Source organism: Narcine bancroftii, chromosome 10 (genome assembly GCF_036971445.1).
Source record: "Narcine bancroftii isolate sNarBan1 chromosome 10, sNarBan1.hap1, whole genome shotgun sequence".
Taxonomy (NCBI): Eukaryota; Metazoa; Chordata; class Chondrichthyes; order Torpediniformes; family Narcinidae; genus Narcine; species Narcine bancroftii.
In genome coordinates, this window is record NC_091478.1 from 74,628,765 (window position 1) to 74,651,919 (window position 23,155).

General features: G+C 40.5%; 1 protein-coding gene across 3 annotated transcripts in view; it reads left to right on the forward strand.

Annotated features, from left to right (window-relative positions):
* herpud1 (homocysteine-inducible, endoplasmic reticulum stress-inducible, ubiquitin-like domain member 1) overlaps nucleotides 1-12,706 on the forward strand; it is a 28,674-nt gene extending 15,968 nt beyond the window's left edge. The window contains exons 4-9 of one of the 3 annotated variants that reach the window (XM_069901367.1): nucleotides 183-301; nucleotides 393-515; nucleotides 1,552-1,890; nucleotides 3,109-3,182; nucleotides 9,101-9,239; nucleotides 12,027-12,088. In XM_069901367.1, the coding sequence (XP_069757468.1) occupies nucleotides 183-301; nucleotides 393-515; nucleotides 1,552-1,890; nucleotides 3,109-3,182; nucleotides 9,101-9,216 (771 nt within the window). In that variant the 3' untranslated portion in view covers nucleotides 9,217-9,239; nucleotides 12,027-12,088. Of the gene's footprint in view, nucleotides 1-182; nucleotides 302-392; nucleotides 516-1,551; nucleotides 1,891-3,108; nucleotides 3,183-9,100; nucleotides 9,240-12,026 lie in introns of all 3 variants that reach the window. The other 2 variants (XM_069901365.1, XM_069901366.1) reach the window with 2 other exon arrangements.
* The last annotated feature ends 10,449 nt before the right edge of the window (nucleotides 12,707-23,155 follow it).

Sequence of the window (23,155 nt, forward strand, 5' to 3'; positions counted from 1 at the left end):
CACCAGTACTGCGTGAAGCCCCGTAATTGGAAATTGCATGTTGTAGATTTTCAGAGTAGAGAGAACGGAAAGCAGATGACAAACCAAAAATTTGAGTGGAGTAGAGGTTTGGAATTGTTTCTGAGCCCATATTCTTTCACATTTCTTTGGATGGTTGATGGTTGTTTTTTTCTCTTTACAAGCAGCAATCTGCTACCCCCACAGCTTCAGGCCAGGAGAGCCTCACTGTCCTGACACCAGCAGCAGCAGATGGCCTCCGTCACAGAGGACCCAGTCCATTCCCTTGGGCCTATGGTGCTTGGCAAGTAGAAGTCAAATTCCCTTGATCATTGATTTGGCATTTATTTTCATTGAGGTAGATTTTAATTTGGATTTCTGCTTACCATTGAAAGGCCTGAAAGGGAAGAGCTCCAAAGCCCAGTGGGAATGTCTAGTCTAGCTGCATACAATCTGTACAGTTCTCAACAAATTGTGTGGTTCCAGCAGATGTACGCAAGACAATATTACATGCAGTAGTAAGTATCTGTTACCATTTTAAACGGAAGTGAAGAATTTACTAGAATAATTTTCCTAACCTTCACCCTTCTGTAGATTCTGGTTCAGTAATCATGATCGTAGATTGCTGATCAGAACACATTCCCAAACTCTACCCATCACGGTGTATGTAATTAGTATATTCAATATTTTCAGTTTGAACACAAGTTGAATTTTTAGCATTCTTATCATCCATATAACCTGAATTTCATTGCACATCGCAGAACTGTTTAAAAATGACTCACTACCCAGAATAAGTTTATTTTGGATGATTTTAGAAAGCCACATAGAAACATAGTTTTGTTTAAATTTGAGATCTTCTTCCAAGTACTGGGGATGTCTAAACCACTAAATTGTAGGTTAACAACTCCAGATTCCAGTAAAAATACCAAGGGTGATCTATTGGATTCTTCTATTGTGAATACCAAGAGTAGTTGGTCTCCAGTTGATTGATGTTCTTTTGCGTCTGGTTATGAGTCTCTTTATACAGTAGTGTACGCTACCGTGAAGTGTGGAATGAATGACACCCAGGAAGTCGAAGACTGGTTTATTGTGCAGGCAGCTCTGCTTGTCTTCTCTCCCTGCTGCTGATGGCAGGTGATGTCACAGCAGTGCTGGCCTCAGATTGGTCGACCATCCTGCCAGTGCTCGTTGTGTCCTGCCATGCAGGTTGTGTCACCTGGAACAAAGGTCATTGGCCCCCCACGTGGGTTAGTGCAGTCACCACGTTCGTCGGCCATCTTGTGTACCGTGTTGCGTCCCAGTTAGCGGGCCGCTACAATACTCTCTTTAACTCTGAGGCCAGTTGTCTGAATATTTATAATCAGACTTGAAAGAACATTTCAAGTTGTTAATCAACTGGAGACCAACTACTCTTAATCAAGTCATGGTGCTTCTCTGTTATTCTCAGGTGAATGGCTGTCTGGCTGCAGCAAGTAAGAATTTCCATGCATCTGTATGTCATACCTGTGTATATGGTCATATTTGTTTCTGATTGGGTTTATTCTGTCTCTACAGCCAGGCTGCAGTTGCTGCTGCTGCAGCCACCAACTCCCAACATCAACCAGTGGTTACACCAGGGGCGCCAGCAGCATTGCCCAACCAACCACCTCTAGTCAACCTACCCGCTGATCAGAATGTTCCCTTGCCTCAACTCGACAACCCACCAGCAAACCAGAATCTGCGGATGAATGCACAGGGTGGCCCTGTGATGGATGATGATGATGACTTGAACAGGGACTGGTTGGATTGGCTCTACTTGGCTGCCCGTGCTAGCCTTTTCCTGAGTATCGTTTACTTCTACTCGTCATTGAGTCGTGTGGTGTTGGTGGCAAGCGCTATCCTCCTGATGTATCTGTAAGTACCCTTTAGTCCTTTGAAGGCATCAAATTCTGAATCTGGCCAGTCCTTCATTAACTATCGATCCCTACGTAGTTCTCACTTGCACACCCCAGCTTTATATGTGGATGTTGGATTTTCCAAGAAAACACAGTTGGTGTAGCAGTTAGCGCAACACCTTTACATAAGAAGTAGGAACAGGAGTAGGCCTGCTCCGTCATTCAATACGATCGTGGCTGATCCAATTTATGACCTAACTCCACCTACCTGGCTTCTCCCCATATCCCCTAATTCCTCTATCATGTAAAAATTTATCTAACCGAATTTTAAATATGTTTAATGAGGCAGCCTCAACCACTTCCCTGGTTAGAGAATTCCAAACATTCACTACTCTCTGGGAAAAACTATTTTTCCTCATCTCTGTCCTAAATCTTGAGACTGTGTCCTCTCGTTTTAGTTTCCCCAGCCAGCTCAAAAAACCTTCCTACATCTATCCTATCCTTCATCTACCCTTCATAATCCTATGTTTCTATAAGATCTCCTCTCATTCTTCTGAACTCAAGCGAATACAATTCTAGATGATTTAATCTTTCATCATAAGTCAACCCCTTCATCCCAGGGATCAACACCAGTATTGCACCAGTATTACAGCACCAGCAATCAGGACTGGACCTGGGTTTGAATCTCATGCTGTCTATAGGGAGTTTGTACATTCTCCCCATGTCTGCGTGGGTTTTCTCTGGGGGATCTGGTTTCCTCCTACCCTTCAAAAGCATACCAGGGTGTAGGTTAATTGGGTGTACATTGGGTGGCTCAAACTTGTCGGGCTGAATTGGCCTGTTGTATAAATTTTTAAACATTTTTAAAAATAAAGTTGTAGAGCCACCTTCTTTTAATGTGTGTTTATTGTTATCAAGGTAGTGAAGGTGTGGGGAGCAGGGCAGTTTGGAGGAGGAAAGTGGTGAAATCACTGGGGAAAGCTTTTGACAGTGGGGAACCCATGCAAGATATGATTACTATTTTTAGGGATATTGTTGCTTCACCTACTAACAGAAGATCTGATCAGTGAGAGAGAATAAAATAGTTCAACATAATGCCAATCATGTTCTTGAACCAATTGCTTTACTTTCAAAGCTTCCTGCAAATTTGCACTTTAACTAGGTTTAGAAATTGTTGTTTGGGTCTGTTTAGGTATCAGTATATTGTAATACTTTTCCTTTTATTATTAACCACAAGATCTCCCATGGATTCTGCCCCTCTTCTGGTCATTATCATCATTCTGTCTTGGATCAAGAGGCAACCAACACCAGGTTAATGCTGCCCTCTGGTAAACTTGAGAGATGAGATCTCAATGTGGATAATAGGGGGTGTGTTGTAGATGGGAAGGAAGTATTCTTTCCAGAGGAACTAGTTGGGAGCAAGGTCAGCAGCAGCTATGGCATGCTGCATTTCATCACCTGGTAGTTTTAAGGAAGAGCAAGGAGAGGCCTAAAGTTGAGGTTCTGGATTGGAAAAGAGCAAATTTCGAAGGAATAAGAAGGGATTTGGGGAGTATTGAGTGGGACAGGATATTTTCAGGTAAGGATGTTAATGAAAAATGGAGGATATTCAAAAAAGAAATTTTGAGGGTACAGAGTAGTTATGTCCCAGTCTGGATCAAAGGAAAGCCTGGAAGTCATAGGGAGGCTTGGTTTTTGAGGAATATTGGAAATTTGGTTAGGAGAAAAAGGGAGGTGTACAAGAGGTATAAAGAGCAGGGAGCTGAGAAGTTGGAGGACTACAAGGAGTGTAGAAGGAATCTTAAGAAAGAAATTAGAAAGGCCAAAAAAAGGCATGAAGAGGCTTTGGCTGACAGAGTAAAAATAAATCCAAAGGGTTTCTATAAGTACATTAAAAGTAAAAGATTAGTGAGAGATAAAATTGGACCCCTTGTAGAGAGCGAGGGTAGGCTGAGTGAGAAGTCTGAGGAAATGGGGGAAATTTTGAATGATTTCTTTGCCTCGGTATTCACTAGGGAAAAAAATGTTGAACCAGTTGAAGTAAAGAAAAATAGTGGGGAGGTCATGAAGCATATAAGGATAACCGAGGAGGTAGTGATGGCTGTGTTTAAAAAAAAAAAAAAAAAAGATAAAGGTGGATAAATCTCCCGGACCGGACAAAATATTCCCTAGGACTTTCAGGGAGGCTAGTGGACAGTTAGTGGGGCCATTAACAGAAATATTTAGGATGTCACTGGCCACGGGGGTGGTACCAAAGGATTGGAGGGTGGTGCATGTGGTTCCTCTATTTAAGAAAGGGTCCAAATGCAATCCTGGGAATTATAGGCCTGTAAGTCTGACGTCTGGTGGGCAAGTTGATGGAAAGTGTTCTGAGGGATGCTATTTACAAATTTTTGGAGGTACAGGGATTAATAGGGAGTAATCAGCATGGTTTTGTCAGGGGTAGATCATGCTTGACAAACCTGATTGAGTTCTTCAAGGGGGTTACAAAAAAGGTTGATGAAGGGAAAGCTGCGGATGTTGTCTATTTGGACTTTAGGAAAGCTTTTGACAAAGTTCCCCACAAGAGGTTAGGAAAAAAGGTGGAGGCATTAGGTATAAATAAGGAGGTAGTGAAATGGATTCATCAGTGGTTGGATGGAAGGTGTCAGAGAGTAGTGGTAGAAAATTGTTTGTCCAATTGGAGGCCGGTGACTAGTGGAGTTCCTCAGGGTTCGGTCCTGGGTCCACTATTATTTGTTATATATATTAACGATCTGGATGTAGGGGTGGAGAATTGGATAAGCAAGTTTGCGGATGACACAAAGATTGGTGGTGTTGTGGACAGTGAGGTAGATTACTGTAAATTAAAAGGTGATTTAGGAAGGCTGGAGGTGTGGGCTGAGAAATGGCTGATGGAATTTAATACAGATAAATGTGAGGTGCTACATTTTGGAAAGGCAAATTTAAATAGGTCATATACATTGAATGGTAGACAACTGAGGAGTGCAGAGCAACAAAGGGATTTGGGAGTTATGGTAAATAGTACTCTCAAGGCTGATACTCAGGTAGATGGTGTGGTGAAGAAGGCATTTGGAATGTTGGCCTTCATAAATCGGAGTATTGAATTCAAGAGTAGGGAGGTTATGATGAAATTATACAAGGCATTGGTGAGGCCAAATTTGGAGTACTGTGTACAGTTTTGGTCACCAAATTATAGGAAAGATATAAACAAAATAGAGAGAGTGCAGAGAAGGTTCACGAGAATGTTGACAGGATTTCAGGGTCTGAGTTACAGGGAAAGGTGCAGACTGGGGCTTTTTTCTCTGGAGCGTAGAAGATTGAGAGGGGACTTGATAGAGGTGTTTAAGATTTTAAAAGGGACAGACAGAGTAAATGTGGATAGGCTTTTTCAATTAAGAAAGGGGGAGATTCAAACTAGAGGACATGGTTTAAGATTGAAGGGGGAAAATTATAAGGGGAACATGAAGGGAAATTTCTTTACGCAGAGGGTGGTGGGGATGTGGAATGAGCTTCCGGCAGACGTGGTCGAGGCGGGATCATTGGTTACATTTAAGGAAAGACTGGATCGTTACATGGATAGGAGGGGACTAGAGGGGTATGGACCGGGTGCTGGTCAGTGGGACTAGGAGGGTGGGGATTTGCTACGGCATGGACTAGTAGGGCCGAACTGGCCTGTTCTGTGCTGTAAGTGGTTATATGGTTTGTGACTTCAATTTTTGGCCCTTTTTCTCACGCTGTTGTTGTAGAAGGATAATGGCCAAGGATCCCGAAGTCCAATAAAAATCTAATAACTGACAAAGGAACTGTCCAATTGCTGAGATAAATGCAAACTTTTGTGCTGTTGTGTCTCCAATACATTAATCTCACCTTGGTCTTGTTTAACGTTTTTGAGGCTTTCTTCTTAACATGGATTTTCGATTTCTTTGATTCTGTTAATAATGAGTTGAATGAATTGACTGGTGCTTAATCACATCCAGTCATGTTTCATTTTAAGTCTTCTCTATCAGCAGGGAACAAATAAATTATAGAAATAAATCGACCATTTTGTGGAGAATTTCCTGTGTATCTAAAATGCCCAGTGTATTCCAGTCAGTCCTGGTAGCAGTTGCCAGTGCCCCCATGCTCTTGGTCAGTGGGGGGGGTTTCCCCCAACATCTTCCAGTTCTTTCTTGAATGATAGATGAATATTTTGACCACAGGACTACAATTTGTAAATTCATAACCCCAAACCTGCTGGGAAAACAAAAACGGATTGCTCTGATGTCTGTTTCAAAACATTCAAAAACTAGGAAAAACTGATTTTTGAAGAGAGGCTTATAAATATTGTCTCTGTCATTTCTCATATAATTGTATGTCACTGTAATCCACGTGGCTGAAGATTTCTTCCTCATTCAGTTGGATTTGATGAATAATTATGCTTCCAGTTTGAGTGTGGAAATACTGTTACTTTTCATTTACTGTCTATACCTTTCATAATTTTAAATACCTCTTTCAAATCTTCATTCTTCTATGCTCCAGGGAATAAAGTCCTAACCTGTTTAACCTTTCCCTGTAACTCAGTTCCTGAAGTCAGGGCAACTTCCTTGCAAATCTACTCTGCGCTCTTTCAAGCTTATTGATAACTTTTGTGTAGTTAGGTGACCAAAACTGAACACAATACTCCAAATATGGCCAACTAGGAACATCCCAGCTCCTATACTCAGTACTTTGATTTATGAAGGCCAATATGACAAAAGCTCTCTTTACAACCCTATTTAACTGTGATGCCACTTTCAGGAATTGTGTATCTGTAGTCCCAGATCCCTCTTCTACCACTCTATTTGGTGTATCCCCCCCACCATTTTCTGTGTATGTCATTTCTTGGTTTGTCTTTCCAAAATTAACACCTCCCACTTGAAAAATTCCATCTGCCGTTTTTCAGCCTATTCATCTAGATAATTGATAAAGATGACAAACAACCATGAACCCAGCCCCGATCCCTGACGCACACCACTAGTCACAGGCCTGCAGACTGAGAAGCAATCATCCACCTCAACTCTCTGACTACTCCCATATAGCCAATGTCGAGTGTCTGAATCTTCCTGACTAACCTAAAATCAGGGAATATGACTTGGTCCTCATCGAGGGCTCATTAGTGGAGAGGGTCAAGAACTTCAAATTCCTGGGTGTCAACATCTCCAAGGATCTGTCCTGGAGCCTCCATGTTGATGCAATCACAAAGGAGGATTGTTAGCCGATATTCTTTGTGAGGTGTCTGAGGAGATTTAGTACGTCACGAAGACTCTCGTAAACCTCTACAAGTGTAGTGTGGAGAGCATTCTTACTGATTGCATCATTACCTGGTACGCAGGTGCCAACTCTCAGGATAAGAATAAGGTCCAGAGGGTCGTTAACTCGTCCTGCGACATCGCAGGCACCAGACTTCACTCCATCGAGGACATGGACATGAGGCGGTGTCTTTAAAAAAAAGCAGCCTCTATCCTCAAAGTTACCCTCCACCCAGGCCATGCCCTCTTCATTCTGCTACTATCGGGGGAAAAAGGTACAAGAGCCTAGACAAGTACTCAACGTGCCAAGGGCAACTTCTTCCCCGCTGCCATCAGATTCCTAAATAATCAATGAATCATAGACACTGCCTCACTTTTCGTGCACGATTTTTTTTGTAATGTCAGGTGGTTTTTTTACACTGTGTGATGCTGTTAAATTTCATGACTTGTTCATTACAATTGATTCTGTGTGGGACCTTGTCCGAGGCCTTTTTAAAGTTCATGTAGACAACATCCACAGCCTTCTTTCATCAATTTTCCTGGTAACCCCTCAAAAAACTGATTGGTTAAACATTACCTCCCACACACAAAGCCATGTTGACTATCCCTTATTCAAATAGTTGTATATCTGATCTTTTAGATGACCTTCCAGTAACTTACTACTGATAACCGGCTCACCGGCCTATGATTTTGGAGTCTTTTTTAAACAATGCAACAACATGAGCTCTCCTCCAGCCTATACATGTGGCTAAGGACATTTTAAATATTTCTGCCAGAGCCCCTGTAATTTCTACACCAGCCTCCCTCAAGGCCCAAGGGAATATCTTGTCAGGCTTGGGGATTTATCCACCCTTATTTGCCTCCGTTCTTTCTCTCATACCTTTAATTGAAATTTATTGTGGAGAGTTTTTAGCAGAATGTCTTTGATGACTGAACACAGCTATAAACGTTCCAATTGCAGATCTCCCAGTGGCCAAGCATTTCACTTCTGTGCCCCACTCCTGTCTGTGTGCCTTGCATATTGCTAAACCAAGCCCTGCCTTCCCCAGTAAATTGGAGGAACAACACCTAATTTTCTGCCTTTGCTCTCTCCAACCGGATGGCATTGACTTCTCCGATTTTTGCTCAACCTCACCCCTTTCTCCTTCTCTTCCCTTTAGCTCTCCAACCCCTTCATTCACAGAGCCATTCTCCCACCACCCCTGTTTGCTGTTTACTCCCGTATCCACTTATGCATGTGGGCTGGTGCTCTTGCCCCACCATTTTGTTGAGGCACCTGCCTACATTTTGCTCATAGCTTGGTGAAGAGATCACCAAGTGATGTATGGTTATGCATCTTTGCTATATAAAGTACACTGACCTGCTGAGTTTCTCCAGCATTGTTTTTTTACTTCAGCCACAGTGTTGTGGACTGCAGTGTTTTACTTCATTGCTTGTCAAGTTGGTGGCTTGTTTACCCATGCTGTGAAAGTTTACCTTTCTCACATTTTTCACTAAGGACTTTGTCGCTCTTGCTGCTTTCTCCTTTATTATGTTAAAGTTGCATTATGATGATTGATTTATTTTCCTTTTATTACTCTGGTTCTGGCCATTTTATTGGATCCAGTAGAGAATCATTCATGATGAGGTGATATTTCAATATTTGTTAATCTGGGGTATTCATGCAAGTTTTAAAAATTTTAATTTTAGTTCAGGCATACAGCTGGTTGACCATTTCAGCCCACAAGTCTATGCCGCCCAATTTACACCCATTAATCTACATCCCGGTACGTTTTGAACTGTAGGAGGAAACCAGAGCCCCCAGAGAATTACAGACAGCATGGGATTCAAACCCAAGTCCGATCCTGATCGCTGGTGGTATAAAAGTGTTGTGCTAACTGCTACGCCAACTATGCTGCCCTTCTTCCTTCCTGTGGGCTACATGATGGCTGATGAAACCTGTGTCTTGTTTCCCTGCAGACATCATGCTGGTTGGTTTCCATTCAGACACCCAGCACCAGTTCAGCCAGTACCAAATGACAATGTGCCTTTACAGGAAGCTAATCCAAATCCTGGGAATGAGAATCATCAACTGAATCAGGATATTGTGCAAGAAGAGGTTGGTATAAGTTATGCAGTTTATTTAGGGAAAAGACCATGTAGGTAAAACAATAGCTGTTATTGATCAAGTGAATAATTATATACTGATTTTATTGTAAAATATCTGCTTAATCTAAATCTTCCAAAGGTAATTGACTAACACTTCTACAATTTGCCTGGTTTGTTAAAACTCCCCATGAAGTCATTGATATTGGGGTATTGTATCTGTGATGTAATGCGATATCCATGGGCAATTAAGTTTTTGGTTGTTTTCTTCTATGGAGATGTTAAATGCAGAATAAATTTTTTTATATACGGTCATGGCAACAGAGATCCTTGTGTTTACTGGAATTCACAGAATAAAGGCTATACAGATTTAATTTGCCATTTAATATGATTAGCTAATCATCCATATTAAGTACCCCGTTGGTTCTTTCTCCTCCTCTACCTTGAACTGCTTAGAATTCTACCCAGTTCCTCCTTGAAAGTAGAGTACAACTCCGATTATCTGAAATGGTCGGGACCGGGCCCATTTTAGGTAAACAGTATTTCAGAGAACTTTTTTAAAAAAACAGCCCAGTAGCAACACCAAATCACCTGTAACAGTGTTTAAACACCAAGGTAAGGCTTTTTAAGCACAAGATGTTTTTTTTTTCTCACCAAAAAAACTGCTGGCCACTGCCGATCACTGACCTCTCACCACTAAGGGTTCCGGTCGTGCCCGGGAGCCTGAGGTTTCCCAGTCCAGTTCGGCTCCAAAAAATTTCTGATAAATGAGGACTTCAGATATCCTTGGTTACAAAAATTTTTTAAAAAAAATTTCAGATAACATGAAGATTATGGAGAATCCAATTTTGGATAATCAAAGCAGTGGTTCTCAACCTTTTTCCATTAGCATACCCCTTTAAGTATTCCCAGGTGCTCTGTGATTAGTAAGGGATTGCTTAAGGTGGTATGTGGGTGGAAAAAAAGTAGTTTGAAAACCCCTGTTTTAATCGTACCTAATCGACTCATTATGTGCAGTTTCATAACTCCAAAGGAAATGGATCAATGACAATTTTTCTCAAAGCAAAATATTTCAGTAACAATAGGGTCTAGAGCAACTTTCCCTTCCCACTCACATACCACCTTAAGCAGTCCATTACTAATCACAGAGAACTGATGGCATAGGGATTACTTAAAGAAGTATATGATTGATGATATGAAAGAAAAAGATTGAGAACCACTGATCTAACGTGTCCAGTCCTGTCTGGATTTAATAACTTTCAATAAGATTCCCATCTTGTTCTTCCAAACTGTTATAATCCAAATCTCTCTTCATACATCTGTTCTGTCCTCCCATGGATCAGTCTGGTAAAGTTTTGAAAATTTAAACTGTCTCACACAAGGAGACTAAAGCAACCCGCAGTGCTCCAAGTGTGGTCTCAAGTCCCTGTGCATTCCTGTTGCTTTCTATTTTTCTTGCGAGGAAGGCCAACGTACCATTTGCAGCCTTGGTTGATTGCTGCACTTCCATGTTTGCATTTACAGGAACCCCAGTTATCCTTGCACCTCCCCTTTCCGAAACTCTTGCTATTAATATATTAGTTTTCCTTGCATTTATTCACAATTTGGCATCAGCTATGCATTTGGCCACTTATTCAACTTGAGCAGATCACAGTGGAGCTTCTGCATCTTCCTCATGGCTCACCCTCCTCCCAGTTTGTGCTGTATGCACCTCTGATTTTGTGAATGTCCAATCCAAACACTAAACACTACAGTGCATCATTAGTCATTCGTACCAATCAGAAGAGGCCTTGTTTATTTGTACTCTTTCCTGTCTGCCAACAAGCTATCTGTTCAACATAGTATATTATCACGTCCTTGTGTTTGCTGAGATGCAGACGATCAACCCTGGGGATTTATCATCTTTTAATCCCATCAATTTCCCTAAACACTATATTCCTCTAATTATTTCCTTAAATTTCACCCTGTCACTGGACCCAATTTTCTCCCAAGATTTCTGGAAGGTTATTTCTGTCCTCTGAAGACCACTAAAGTGTTTATGTCCCATTATAAATTTCAGTTTCTGACTGTCATTCTTTTATAAAAAGCATTTTATAATCAGTTTTTGTTGATACACTTGGTCTTGTACAGTGTTTTGCCCTCTTAATTAATCCCTTGGTCATCCTTTGCATTCTAAATAGATCCAGGTTCTTGGATTTGTTGCATTTTCATAGCAATTTTAGTTTCTTCTTTCATCTAATACTGTCAGCCATGTTTGAGCAATGCTTCCTGTTTTATTGCTTTCCCTTTCAGGAATGAACAAATGCTTTTGTGCAAACAAATTCATTCAATGTTTACCAACTTCATAATTAGCATTACCCAAATCCAGAGAAGAAAAGCCAGGAAATGTCTTTTCTTGACTTTATCTGCAGCAGTTATGGTAGGGATGGAATGCTTGAGTTGGGCGACTGATCCACACCAGATGATGATTAACATAGGCTTGACCACAAGTGCAAACTCTCATTCTTGCGTTTGTGAAGCTGCCATGTGGCTCGATTTAAAGAAAAAAACCCATACCGTGTCCTGAATTTTGCTGCATTCACAAAGGATTGTTTTTTCCATTTCTTAGTTCAGGGGTCACTAGGGATAGGCAGTAAATATTGGTGTTAAAGCTAAATCCACCTTCTTTGAATAAATGAAGAGTGTTGGGAAAATTGAGAGGAATTCTATACTTAAGTAATCATGAACCCCAACATTAACTTTGTGTAAAATCAAATACTAATTATTCATGTCACTGATTGTCCTGGTGGGTAAATTTCAGAACGTGACCCCCGATCAAGATCATGAACAAGTGAATAATATCAGAAGTGATGATATCAGGAACACTCCTCTGACCCCGGAAGCTGAAGTGAACAGGACGACATTTATGAATAAAGCATGGGCGTTCTTTAAAACCTTCTTCGCTTCATTGATTCCTGAAGGTGCCGAAGTTGTGGCAAACTAAATGCATCTGCATGCAGAACTGCTGTGTTCCTCTTTATATAAAAAAAAAAAAAAAAAAACCAGTGCAATCCTTGTTCCAGCGCTTTCGGGCAGTGTGCAAATTAGGTCAGGCTGCTGACTGGGTTTATGAATGTGATTCCAAATGGAGTGTAGAATTGTTTATGATTTATAAAGGTGTAAATTATTAAAGGGAAAATTATTGTAAGAGATGCAATTTAGATGATTCTTGCCCCATCTGAAGCTGTATATTGAATCATGAAATTTTGTAGTATCTTGACAGTTTATAGTGCCTGTCATTTCATTAGGCAGCTGTGAGCAAGAGCAGTTTTAACATTGCCAAATGTGGCTTCATACTGTTAAAAGTGCATTTTGCTTTTGGGCAAGTTATTTTTAAACATTTACTGGAAACTTTATTACAGTTAATACTTTATGCATATGGGTAAATGTAATTTTTACCTTGCAATACAAAAATGCACAATAAAAAGTTTGGATATCAGGTCTGCTGTTCTCAGGGATGTGCTTTCTCTAATCACGTTTTAGTTGCTATAGAGTCAGTGTCGGGCGGCAGCTTGCGTTACTCTGCCGGAGCTTACAGCTGTTCGTAAATAAACCTGATGCAGGCATTGAGAATCGTGTCATTATAAAAGCAGACAGTACAAACTCCTGATCCTGTTACTTTGCAAGTCTTCTGCTCTCACAAATTACTGCAGTTAAAGGAGGAACATTCTTATCATCTTTCATCATCACCTCTTCCCCCACCCACTCCATTACACCAGAGACCACTATATTTAACTTGAGATGCAATGCAGAAGCAGACTCTTCAGCTGATCATGAAGCCCATTTGCTCTGTAGCTACATTAATCCCAGATTTTGTTCTCGTACTTCCGTCCACTCTCCAACCCCCAGGTTCTATTATTCGTCTACATGTTGGAGGCCATTCACAATTAATTTACTGACCTAGATGCCTTTGGTATGTGGGAGGAAAGCAGACTGGCCAGAGGAAGCCCATACAGTGGGCGTTGAACCTGTGTGTCAGCTGCTTCAAGCCAGCAGTTCTGCTTGTTGTACCACTGTGTAGCTGCGAAGGAGAACCCCATGATCACTAGATCCCATTCCAGTGGTGCTCGACAGTAGCATTTCCAATTCCATGTGCAAATGTGAAGTTGGTGTGAGTATTGAAAGTGATGCAGGTACTGATGGTCTTCAAATAGATAACTGAAGAATCTTCTGTTGGCTCACTGAGACGGATAAGTTCAGGATTCAAGTTGATTTCTCATGCTCCTGACTTCCTCCTGAAATCCACGATCATCTTGGTCTTGCTAACGTGAGTGCAAGGTTGTTGGAATGAAACCACTCCATGAGCTGATCTAGATCCCTCCTGTATGCTTCCTTATTGTCGTTTGTTAGTCAGCCAACAACCATGTCGTCGTTAGCAAATTTGTAGATAGCATTGGAAATGCGCTTGGACACAGTCATTGGTTTATAGTGAGTAGAGTCGTGGGCACACATCTTTGAGGTGCACCTGTGTCGATGAGTGAGGAAAAGTTGTTGTTTCTGATTTGTACTGCCTGGATTTCTAATGAGGGAGTCAAGGATCCAGTTGCAGAGGCCCAGGGTTTGGTGCTTCTTTAACTAGCAGTGAGGGTCTTTAAGCCTGTTGGTGTACATTTCTTGGTGTACATTTTCACTTTCCTGATTGAAGGAGGAGAATGCCCAGGTGTGATTATGAAGGTTGGACAGAAACACTTGGAAAGATGTAAATGAAAGATGATCTTTTCAAAAGTTTGGAATGAAGCTAGACATGATTTAAAATGAAACTGAACAAAGAAGACTACAAGCTTGGAGTATTGTGGGCTGTTCTGGTCTGAGTAAAATATGTTTGATCTGAATTCAGAACAAACTAGAGGTGGAAGACACCCTTATTCCTCTATATAATTACAGGAGTTTTGATTGTCACAAGTATTGGTTGTGATATATCCCAATGGGAGTTGAATCCTTCAGGAAGGAAGGAGTGAATTAAAAAAAAACAACTTTTGGTTCCTGGCTTACATTTTTCAGTTTCTTTTTAATGACTGTCCAACAGGGCTGTTTATTCAATATACCCATTGTCTCCATGGAAGCAATCTACCAGCCAAACTGGTTTCCTGACTACTGCGGACTTCTGGTTAAAACAGTCACTTGAAGACTTTGTGTTTTTTTTTAATCCTTTTTGGGCCTTGGAATTCTTTCCTCAAAAGGGAACACAAATATCTGGAAATGGCTCTATATTTAAAGTCTATCAAATTAAAATTCAACATGTTTGAGAGTGAAATGTGAGAATTGTTTTGCCTGTGAAGGTTGACCAGCTATTCCATATGCAATATACATAAGTACATGTAAAAGGTTTGCTAAGCAGGATGCAGGCTGCCTGATGTGATCTGTGTTGGAATAATAGACATCTGAAATTAATGATGTTATCCTACTTTTAAAATCTGAAACCATACCAGCAGCTCTCAGCCTGGTATGGGTCCTTTCAGGTCCCTAGCTGGTCTGCTGTTGGGTCCTCTCCCAGATTTCTCCTTGGTGAGGGTAGGGGATTGTCCTCCACTCTTAATGGCCTGTACCAGTCAGCTGATTTGCTGGAGCCCACACCCCTTGTGGTTTTTCATCAAGCATTACTGCTGTCATCTTGGACAATAACCTCTGGTTTCACTGATGTTAAATAGTGCCTTCTACAATATTTAAAATCTACAGGGCCATTGGCATAACAATTGGGTAGTAGGATCCCATGGAGGAATGCAGTGTCTCCACTCCCTTACAGCAACTCTGGCAACACTGCCACTTTTTTAAAACTATGCAACCTGCTGCAGGGAACTTGAGAGGCCTTTTCAAGATTGGACATCAATGTTACTCCATTTCCAAAAGCATTCAAGGAACTTGTCTCCATCTCTCTGAAGAGCAATGTAAGTAGAGGCTAAAGCAAGCAAGCCATGGGCAGAGCTATAATTTGCAGCAACATCCACCCATTTACATTCATCCTGCGTTTTATTCTATTCACATTCTGATTTCTTTCTCCCCCACCCCCCCCACCAAGAACATGCCAGGGACTGTTTCCAGCAGTCAGTTAACCTACTAATCTGCATGTCTTTGGGATGTGGGAGGCAAAAGGAGCTCCCAAAGGAAACCCATCACAGGGAGAACATGAAAACTCAAAACAAGGTCAGGATTGAACTCCATTCTTTAGCACTGAGGCAGCAGCTTTGTAATAGGACAGGCATGGCCAAACTTGCTTTAACGCAAAGAGCCACATACAATAAACTTCAGATGTTTCAGAGCCACGACATGAAAAAATATACGTTTCTACTCTTATGTGCGCATTTTGTCACAAAAATTTTGAATAAATATTAAGAAATACATGTCACCCCACTTGAGTTCTTTTGAGCAAACATGAGTTATTGTATCACTGACAAATCAAGAATGAGTAATGATTAATTTTGTTCTTTTGCTGTACATCTCATTTCACATCCTACTTGCATGTTAAATTTGAAATGGAATGGTGTATTTTACATTTATTTCTGGATTGGTCCCACCTCCATCAAATCAGTTTTTTTGTAATATCATTGCATATTATTGTAAACAGCCTTTTGCAAAAGGTTAATTGGATTAAATAAATAATAATTTATGATGCAAACTTTTGTAATGATTGATCTGGTGTTGGCACAGTTATGTGCAATTGAAAGCACATTTCCTCACTGCTATCAACCTGGAACGGTGATTTATTTAGAGCCAAAGAACCTTAAAATTGGTCTAATCTCTAATTTTCTTAGCGTTCATAACCAAACCAGGGAAGACCAGTAACAGAATGACTGGAAACCTCGTCTGTTTTACCCAAAATATTACATAGGCTATTTGATGAATAGCTTGACAATTGTGCGCAGTCGGCTTTCAATATTTCATTTCAAGGCAGAGTCTCCCATCTTGACTATGAAGTGAACCCCTCCCTTCCTCTTAGATTCAGTACTCTGACGTCAAGCCACAGACTAGACCTGCTTGCAACATGGGTAAAGTTTAGTCATGAAGCCCCGTCAATGATTAGAATGAAACCGCACAGAAACAGGCCCTTCGGCCCTTCTAGTCTGTGCTGAACTAGTCCCACTGATCTGCACCATGACCATAGCCCTCCCTACCCATCCAATCCATGTACCTGAACAAATTCTTAAAATTCTGGCAGCTTGTTCCACACTCCCACCACTTTTTGAAGAAGTTCCCCCTAATGATACCCTTAAACTTTTCCCTTTTCACTCTTAACCCGTGTCCTCTTGTTATCTCACCTACCCTCGGTGGAAAAAGCCTACCAACATTTACTCTGGCTATACCCCTCATAATTTTAAATACCTCTATCAAATCTCCCCTCATTCCTCTACACTCCAGGGAATAAAGACCTAACTTATTTAACCTTTCCCTGTAACTGAGTTCCTGAAGTCAGGGCAACATCCTATAAAATCTGCTCTGGACTCTTTCATGCTATTGATCAAAACTACACACAATACTCCAGATTTGGCCTCAACAATGTCATACAACTTTACCACAACATCCCAACTCCTATACTCAATACTTTGATTTATGAAGGTCAATATATCAAAAGCTCACTTTACAACCCTATCCACCTGTGACACCACTTTCAGGAGTTAAGAATCTGTATTCCCAGATCCCTTTGTTCTACCACACTCCTCAGTGCCCGACCATTCACCGTGTATGTCCTTTCTTGGTTTGTCATTCTGAAATGCACCGTCTGCATTAAATTCCATCTGCCATTTTTCCAGCTGGTCCAGGCCCCTCTACAAGCCTTGAAATCCTTCTTTGCTGTCCACAACACCTCCAAAGGAGGTGACAAAGGAGGACAATAGGGGCAAGTCTCTAATCAACAAAAAAAGTTTGTTGGCATCCAGATCTTGTCGAATATCCACATGGACAGTAGCGAATTCTCAAAGATACCAAATTCACAGAATCAAACACTTTTTGGGGTGGCATATTTAGCATAGCGGTTAACGCAATGCCTTTACAGTGCCAGCGATCAGGGTTTCAATCCTGCGCTGTCTGTCATGAATTTGTACATTCTCCCCATGTCTGTGCAAGTTTTCCCCCGGTGGCTCCAGTTCAAAATGTTCATTGGGTGTAAATTGGGCGGCATGGACTCAGGGACCGAAATGACCTGTAACCGTGCTCTATGGTAAATTTTAAAGTTTTACAACTCAGTCTTGCCAGAATTGATCAGAAGTACAGAATAAGATCAAGAGTACAAGACTTTACAAAATACTGCCAAAAATTCATCCAAAGGACCAAACAAACATGCTTAACGTTAAGCACAGGCTTCTTAATGCTAAAAAAATTAAATTGTAGACATTAGATTCTCAACCCTTTGCCACTTCATAGTTACATTGATTTCCTGGATGAAACTGATCTCTGGGAAGCACTTGTGTTTGATTGGTGGCGATTAGGCCTCCTTAATTGCCTACATTGGCAATAAGACCGCTTCTTCCTCCGGCTCAAATCCATATTTATTCCTGCTTTAGCCATTGCTAAGAAAGAGGTGAACAATTAGTGCCAAGGTGAAATAAACACAAAATATTCATGTTATTTTAAAGACTCCCATTGCAGGAAATGTTGAAATGTTCACAAGGAGATGTACTAAACTAAAAATATTGATCTAATAAGAGTTCAACACAAGATACAGGGGGTCCTGTGGAACCGGAGGAAGATCGTGGCACAGCTGCAGAAATGCTGCTGCAGACCCAAGAGACAGGAACAAAGAAGCTTATTTCAGCTATCCAGTGGCCCCATACAGGTTTAAACCACCTCTAGAACAAGGCCAGTGTTCTGTTTTAAATGTTAGAGAACCCATGGAGGTCCATGCACAAAATGGCTGAACCCATGCTAAGCAATACAGACCATGAGGGTTGCAGGATCTGGGAGAATAACACTGATGCAGGGCACCGTAATGGGAGAACACCATGTTGCCTTGAAGAAGCCTGGGATAAGGGGTCACATGATAGAGTAGTGGCTGGTAGGGTAAAACCAGCCATCTCCAGAAAAAAAGAAAAAGCTTAACAAATATAAAGTATAAGAAATAGAAGATAAAGTTGCAGAAAAGAGAAAGAAGATGGCACCCAAGAAGGAGAAATTAAAAACAACGGGGAAAAAAGAAGTCACCAGAAAAGAAAGAAGGCCTTACCTGCACGAAGGAACGGAGCCGTGGTAGTGAAGAGCGCCCAATCTCCAAGGTTGGTGCTGGCCCTGCGGAGTCGTGACACCCTGACCAGTGCGCCATCAATGGTAAAAGGAAACACCGACGGGAGGGGGATCAGCCGAGGAGCGGGCAACCACGGCGCGACCAACTGAGGGACACCTGACACCAGGGTTCTCAGCTGGAAGATGAGGAAGGTGGCAGGAAAGAGAGGGAGGAACCAGGAGAGAGGAAGAAACTCAACGGGGTGAATGGCAAGAGGAGCAGCAGGAGGCCTGACAGATGAGCAGCCCAGGAGGGGAGGATCAACAACATGAGTCCCAGCAAGAAGTGGCCCGACAAAGTGATACAAGCAACTCATCAGGAGAATCAGAAGAGACACAGATACAAAGAAGAGAAGAAGACACAAACACAGGTAGAGACACAGAAGAAGAGGAGGAAGAAGACCAAGATCTTCACAGAGAAATAGAAGGTACTGATGGACAGAATATAGATAAAGCCTTTTTTAAAGAACAAATGAGAGCATTAAAAGAATGGTTGTCATTAGAATTTAGTGCAATTAAAAGAAAAATGAAAAGAACAGAAGATAAAATGCAAAGTTTGGAATGGGTCATGACAGAAATAGGGAATAGAGTAGAAAATGTGGAAGAATGAGAAACGGCTATAGAAATGGAAGTAAATGACAAGAGGAAAATTGGAAGAAAATGACAAAAAAAAATTAAAGAGACACAAGAGTTGTTATCTCAGAAAATTGATATGTTGGAAAATTATAGCAGGCGAAACAACATAAAAATAGTGGGCCTAAAGGAGGGTGAAGAAGACACAGACATGAAGGAATTTATAAAAGGATGGATCCCGAAGGTCCTGGGAACAACAGAAATGCAGGAAGGAATTGAAATAGAAAGGGCACACAGAACACTAGCTCCGAAACCGCAGATACATCAAAAACCAAGATCCATCTTAGTAAAATTTTTGAGATATACGACAAGAGAAAATATACTGGAGTGGGCATGGAATAAAGTTAGAGAAGACAATAAACCATTGGAATACAAGGGTCAAAAAATATTTTTTTACCCAGACATAATTTTTGAACTCTTAAAGAGGAAAAAGTTTAATACAGCAAAATCGATTCTATGGAAAAAAGGTTATAAATTCATGTTAAGACATCCAGCCGTGCTTAAAATATTTATACCTGGGGAGCAAAACAGACTGTTCTCGGATCCGGAGGAAGCACAAGAATTCGCAGAGCATTTGCAGGATAGAAGGAGAGATGAAGAATGTAATAAGAATGAAGAACGATGATAAAGTATAAATTAAGATGTAAAAACAATGTATATGTAAAGAATTAAAGAGGGAAAAGAGACGGGAAGGAAGGAAGTAAGAGGGTAAAAAGGGAGAGTTTTGTTATATGTGTAAAAATAAGTGTTTTCTGGGGAGGGGGGTTGGGGGGGCGGAGAGAATAACCATCACTGCAAAATCAATTGACGCTTGCGAGCAAGATTGCAACCCAAATGGAAAGGGAAGTTGTGGTTGGCCGGCAAGGGATAAGGGGCAACTCAGAGAAGGGTGCATTTGGGGTTAAGGTAATATTGGGTGTGGGAATTGTTGGAGTATTTTATGTTTTAAATGTGTTGTCATACATTGAATTTAAAAAGGGAAAACTGAGAGATGAAAATGGGAAAAAGGCGGATGGAGGTGGTGAGGAAGCGGAAAAGAGGTGTAAACAAGACATATGATCGCCACATTGAACTATATGACTATAAACATTAATGGAATACATAACCAAATTAAAAGGAAGAGGCTATTAAATTTACTGAAAAAAGAAAAAAATAGATATAGCATTTGTGCAGGAAACGCATCTAACTGAAGTGGAACATAACAAATTAAAGAGAGACTGGGTAGGACACGTAGCGGCAGCATCATATAATTCAAAAGCTAGAGGTGTAGCCATATTAGTTAATAATAAATAATAGTTAATAATAATAAACAAGGTTACGCATGATACAGTATAATTGGTTACACAAGTTATATATCACTCCTCAAAAATTAAAAGAATGGGATCCAACATTATCAGATAGATTCTTTTGCTGTAAGAAGGAAATGGGAACATCAATACATACAATTTGGGCATGTACGAAAGTGAATACGTTTTGGGAAGATCTAAATCAGATATTAAATAAAACACAAAAACTAACATACCAAAAAATCCAGAGATCTTTCTTTTAGGTAACATAAAAAGTAATGAATTAGGCCTCAAATTGTATAAAGCGCAAAAAAGATTCTTTATGATAGCCTTAACAGTAGTAAAAAAATGTATAATGTTAACTTGGAAAATGGAAGTGAGCCTGAGAGTACAGCAATGGTACAGGGAAATGAATAAATATATTCCATTTGAAAAAATTGCATATAATTTAAAAAATAAAGTCACATTATTTGAACAAATTTGGGAACCGTACATGGAGCATAACAGAGAAGGCTTGCCTTGGACCTCCGCCCCCTAAAATGATAAGAACACAAAATGACTTGACCCAGTGTATAAAAGTAGATGACACATTTTTCTTGTTTATTTTTCATTGTGTGATGACATTGTTTCATGGGTTTATTGTATTGTATATGTTGAATATTTATTGGTTTTGGAGGAAGGGGGGAGGGAAGGTAGGGGGAAAAAAAAGGAGAAAACGCCACTGTGTATATTTAAGGAGGAAATGTTTGTATGTATTTTGGTTGATATGGTTCACAGTGTGAAAAATAAAAAAATATTTTAAAAAGTGCCCACCACCAATTGTTAGTACAGGATTCTGAAAAGAAGTATAATGGCTTTTGAAGCCAATGGATGTTTATACCAATTTTGTAGGATTCCATTTGGAGTCACAAATAGGGTAGCCACCTTCCAGCAAGCTATGGACAAGATAGTTAGAGAAGAAAAACTGCAAGGTGCCTTCCCTTACCCTGATAATATCATTATTGCTGGACATTCACAAGAGGGACTTGATCAAAACGTAAAGAAATTCCAAGAGACCATCAGTCAGAGACACCTCACACTTAATGATTCAAAGACTGTGGAGTCTGTGAATTCCATTAATGTCCTTGGATATGGTGTGTGGGGGAATGGTTCATTAAGCCAGATCCTGAGAGACTTCACCCACTACAAGAGCCTGCACCAGAAAACTTGCGATCCTTAAAAAGGGCACTCGGGATATTTGCTTATTACACCAAATGAATTCCTGGGTTTTCTAACAAAATTCAACCGATGATAAATACAGAGAAGTTTCCAATGGAGGAATAGGCCCTGATCACCATTAACTTACTAAAGAGAGTTGGAGGGCCAGTCTGTACAGTATACATGTGTTCCCTGCACTCGGTGGATGAAAACTTAGCCTTTGAACATCTGATGTGGCTATTTCTGCTGTCATTAACCAAGGATGCAACAAGGAAGTGAATTGCTCTACCACATTGTAGAGAAAGAAGTGACTGCCATCACTGAGGCAGTGCGCAAGTAGAGCCTCAATCTGGCATCGCTCCACTCTAGCCTGATTACTGATCAGAGGTCAGTGGCCTTTATGTTTGACAGTAAAAGGCATCCAAAGATAATGAATGCAAAGATTCAAGAATGGAGGTTGGAACTTGCAGCATTTAGTTCCATCCTTGAAAAGAGAACGTGATCCCTGACGCATTTAGTCGAGCGTACACTTGTTCAGCCTTAACTACCTCCACACTCGCTGACATTCACAATGGAATAACTCGTCTGCTGCATTTTGTAAGAGCAGTGGTCCTCAACCTTTTTCTTTCCACTCACCTACCACTTTAAGTATTCCCTATGTCATAGGTGTTCTTTGATTAGTAGAGGATTGCTTCAGGTGGTAGGTGGGTGGAAAGAAAAAGTTTCAAAACCACTGTTCTAATCGGACCTAATTGACTAATGTGCACGGTTTCATAACTCCACAGGAAATGGGCCAATGACAATTTTTCTCAAGCAAAATATTTCAGTAACAATTGGGCCTAGAGCAGTGATTCTCAACCTTCCCTTCCCACTCATATACCACCTTACTAATTACAGAGCACTGATGGCATAGGGATTTCTTAAAGTGGTAGGTGAGTGGAAAGAAAAAGGTTGAGAACCACTGTTAGAGCAAAGAATCTCCCTTTTCTACAGAAGATTTCAAGAAGATTTGTGCTTCATGCAGGGTCTGAACATTGCTCAACTCGCTGAGTTCCTCCTGCAGATTGTTTGTTAAACCAATCAGAATTTCACTGGGACAACCTAACAGCTTACTTAAAATCAATAATTCAAGTTTCATTTCCATGTTTTATTACTAAAACACAAAATGGAACTGAGAAAATAAAAATTGTTAATTCCGAAAAATGCAGGTAAATTAAAACAATTTTATGCTATTTGGGCATATCCTTTTGAAAATTACTATAAGTTATAGAATAAAACTGATGTTAGATTAGTTTGGCTACTGAGAAAACTTTAAATGTTCTTAACATAAAATGGAAAAAGGAATAGATGTTTGAAGTTTGAAAATACTTTGAAGACCACCTGAAAACAAATTGATAAAAGGTTTTCCTCTTTTATGTTCATTATAGTTTAATTGGTGTTCTTCTCTCAAACAATTAAAAATTTCTGTTGGGCAATGTGATGGGAATCCTGTAGGACCTGAAATAAAAGAACAATGTTTTGACAAGGATTCAGATTGATGGGAAAGTGATGGGAATCCTGTAGG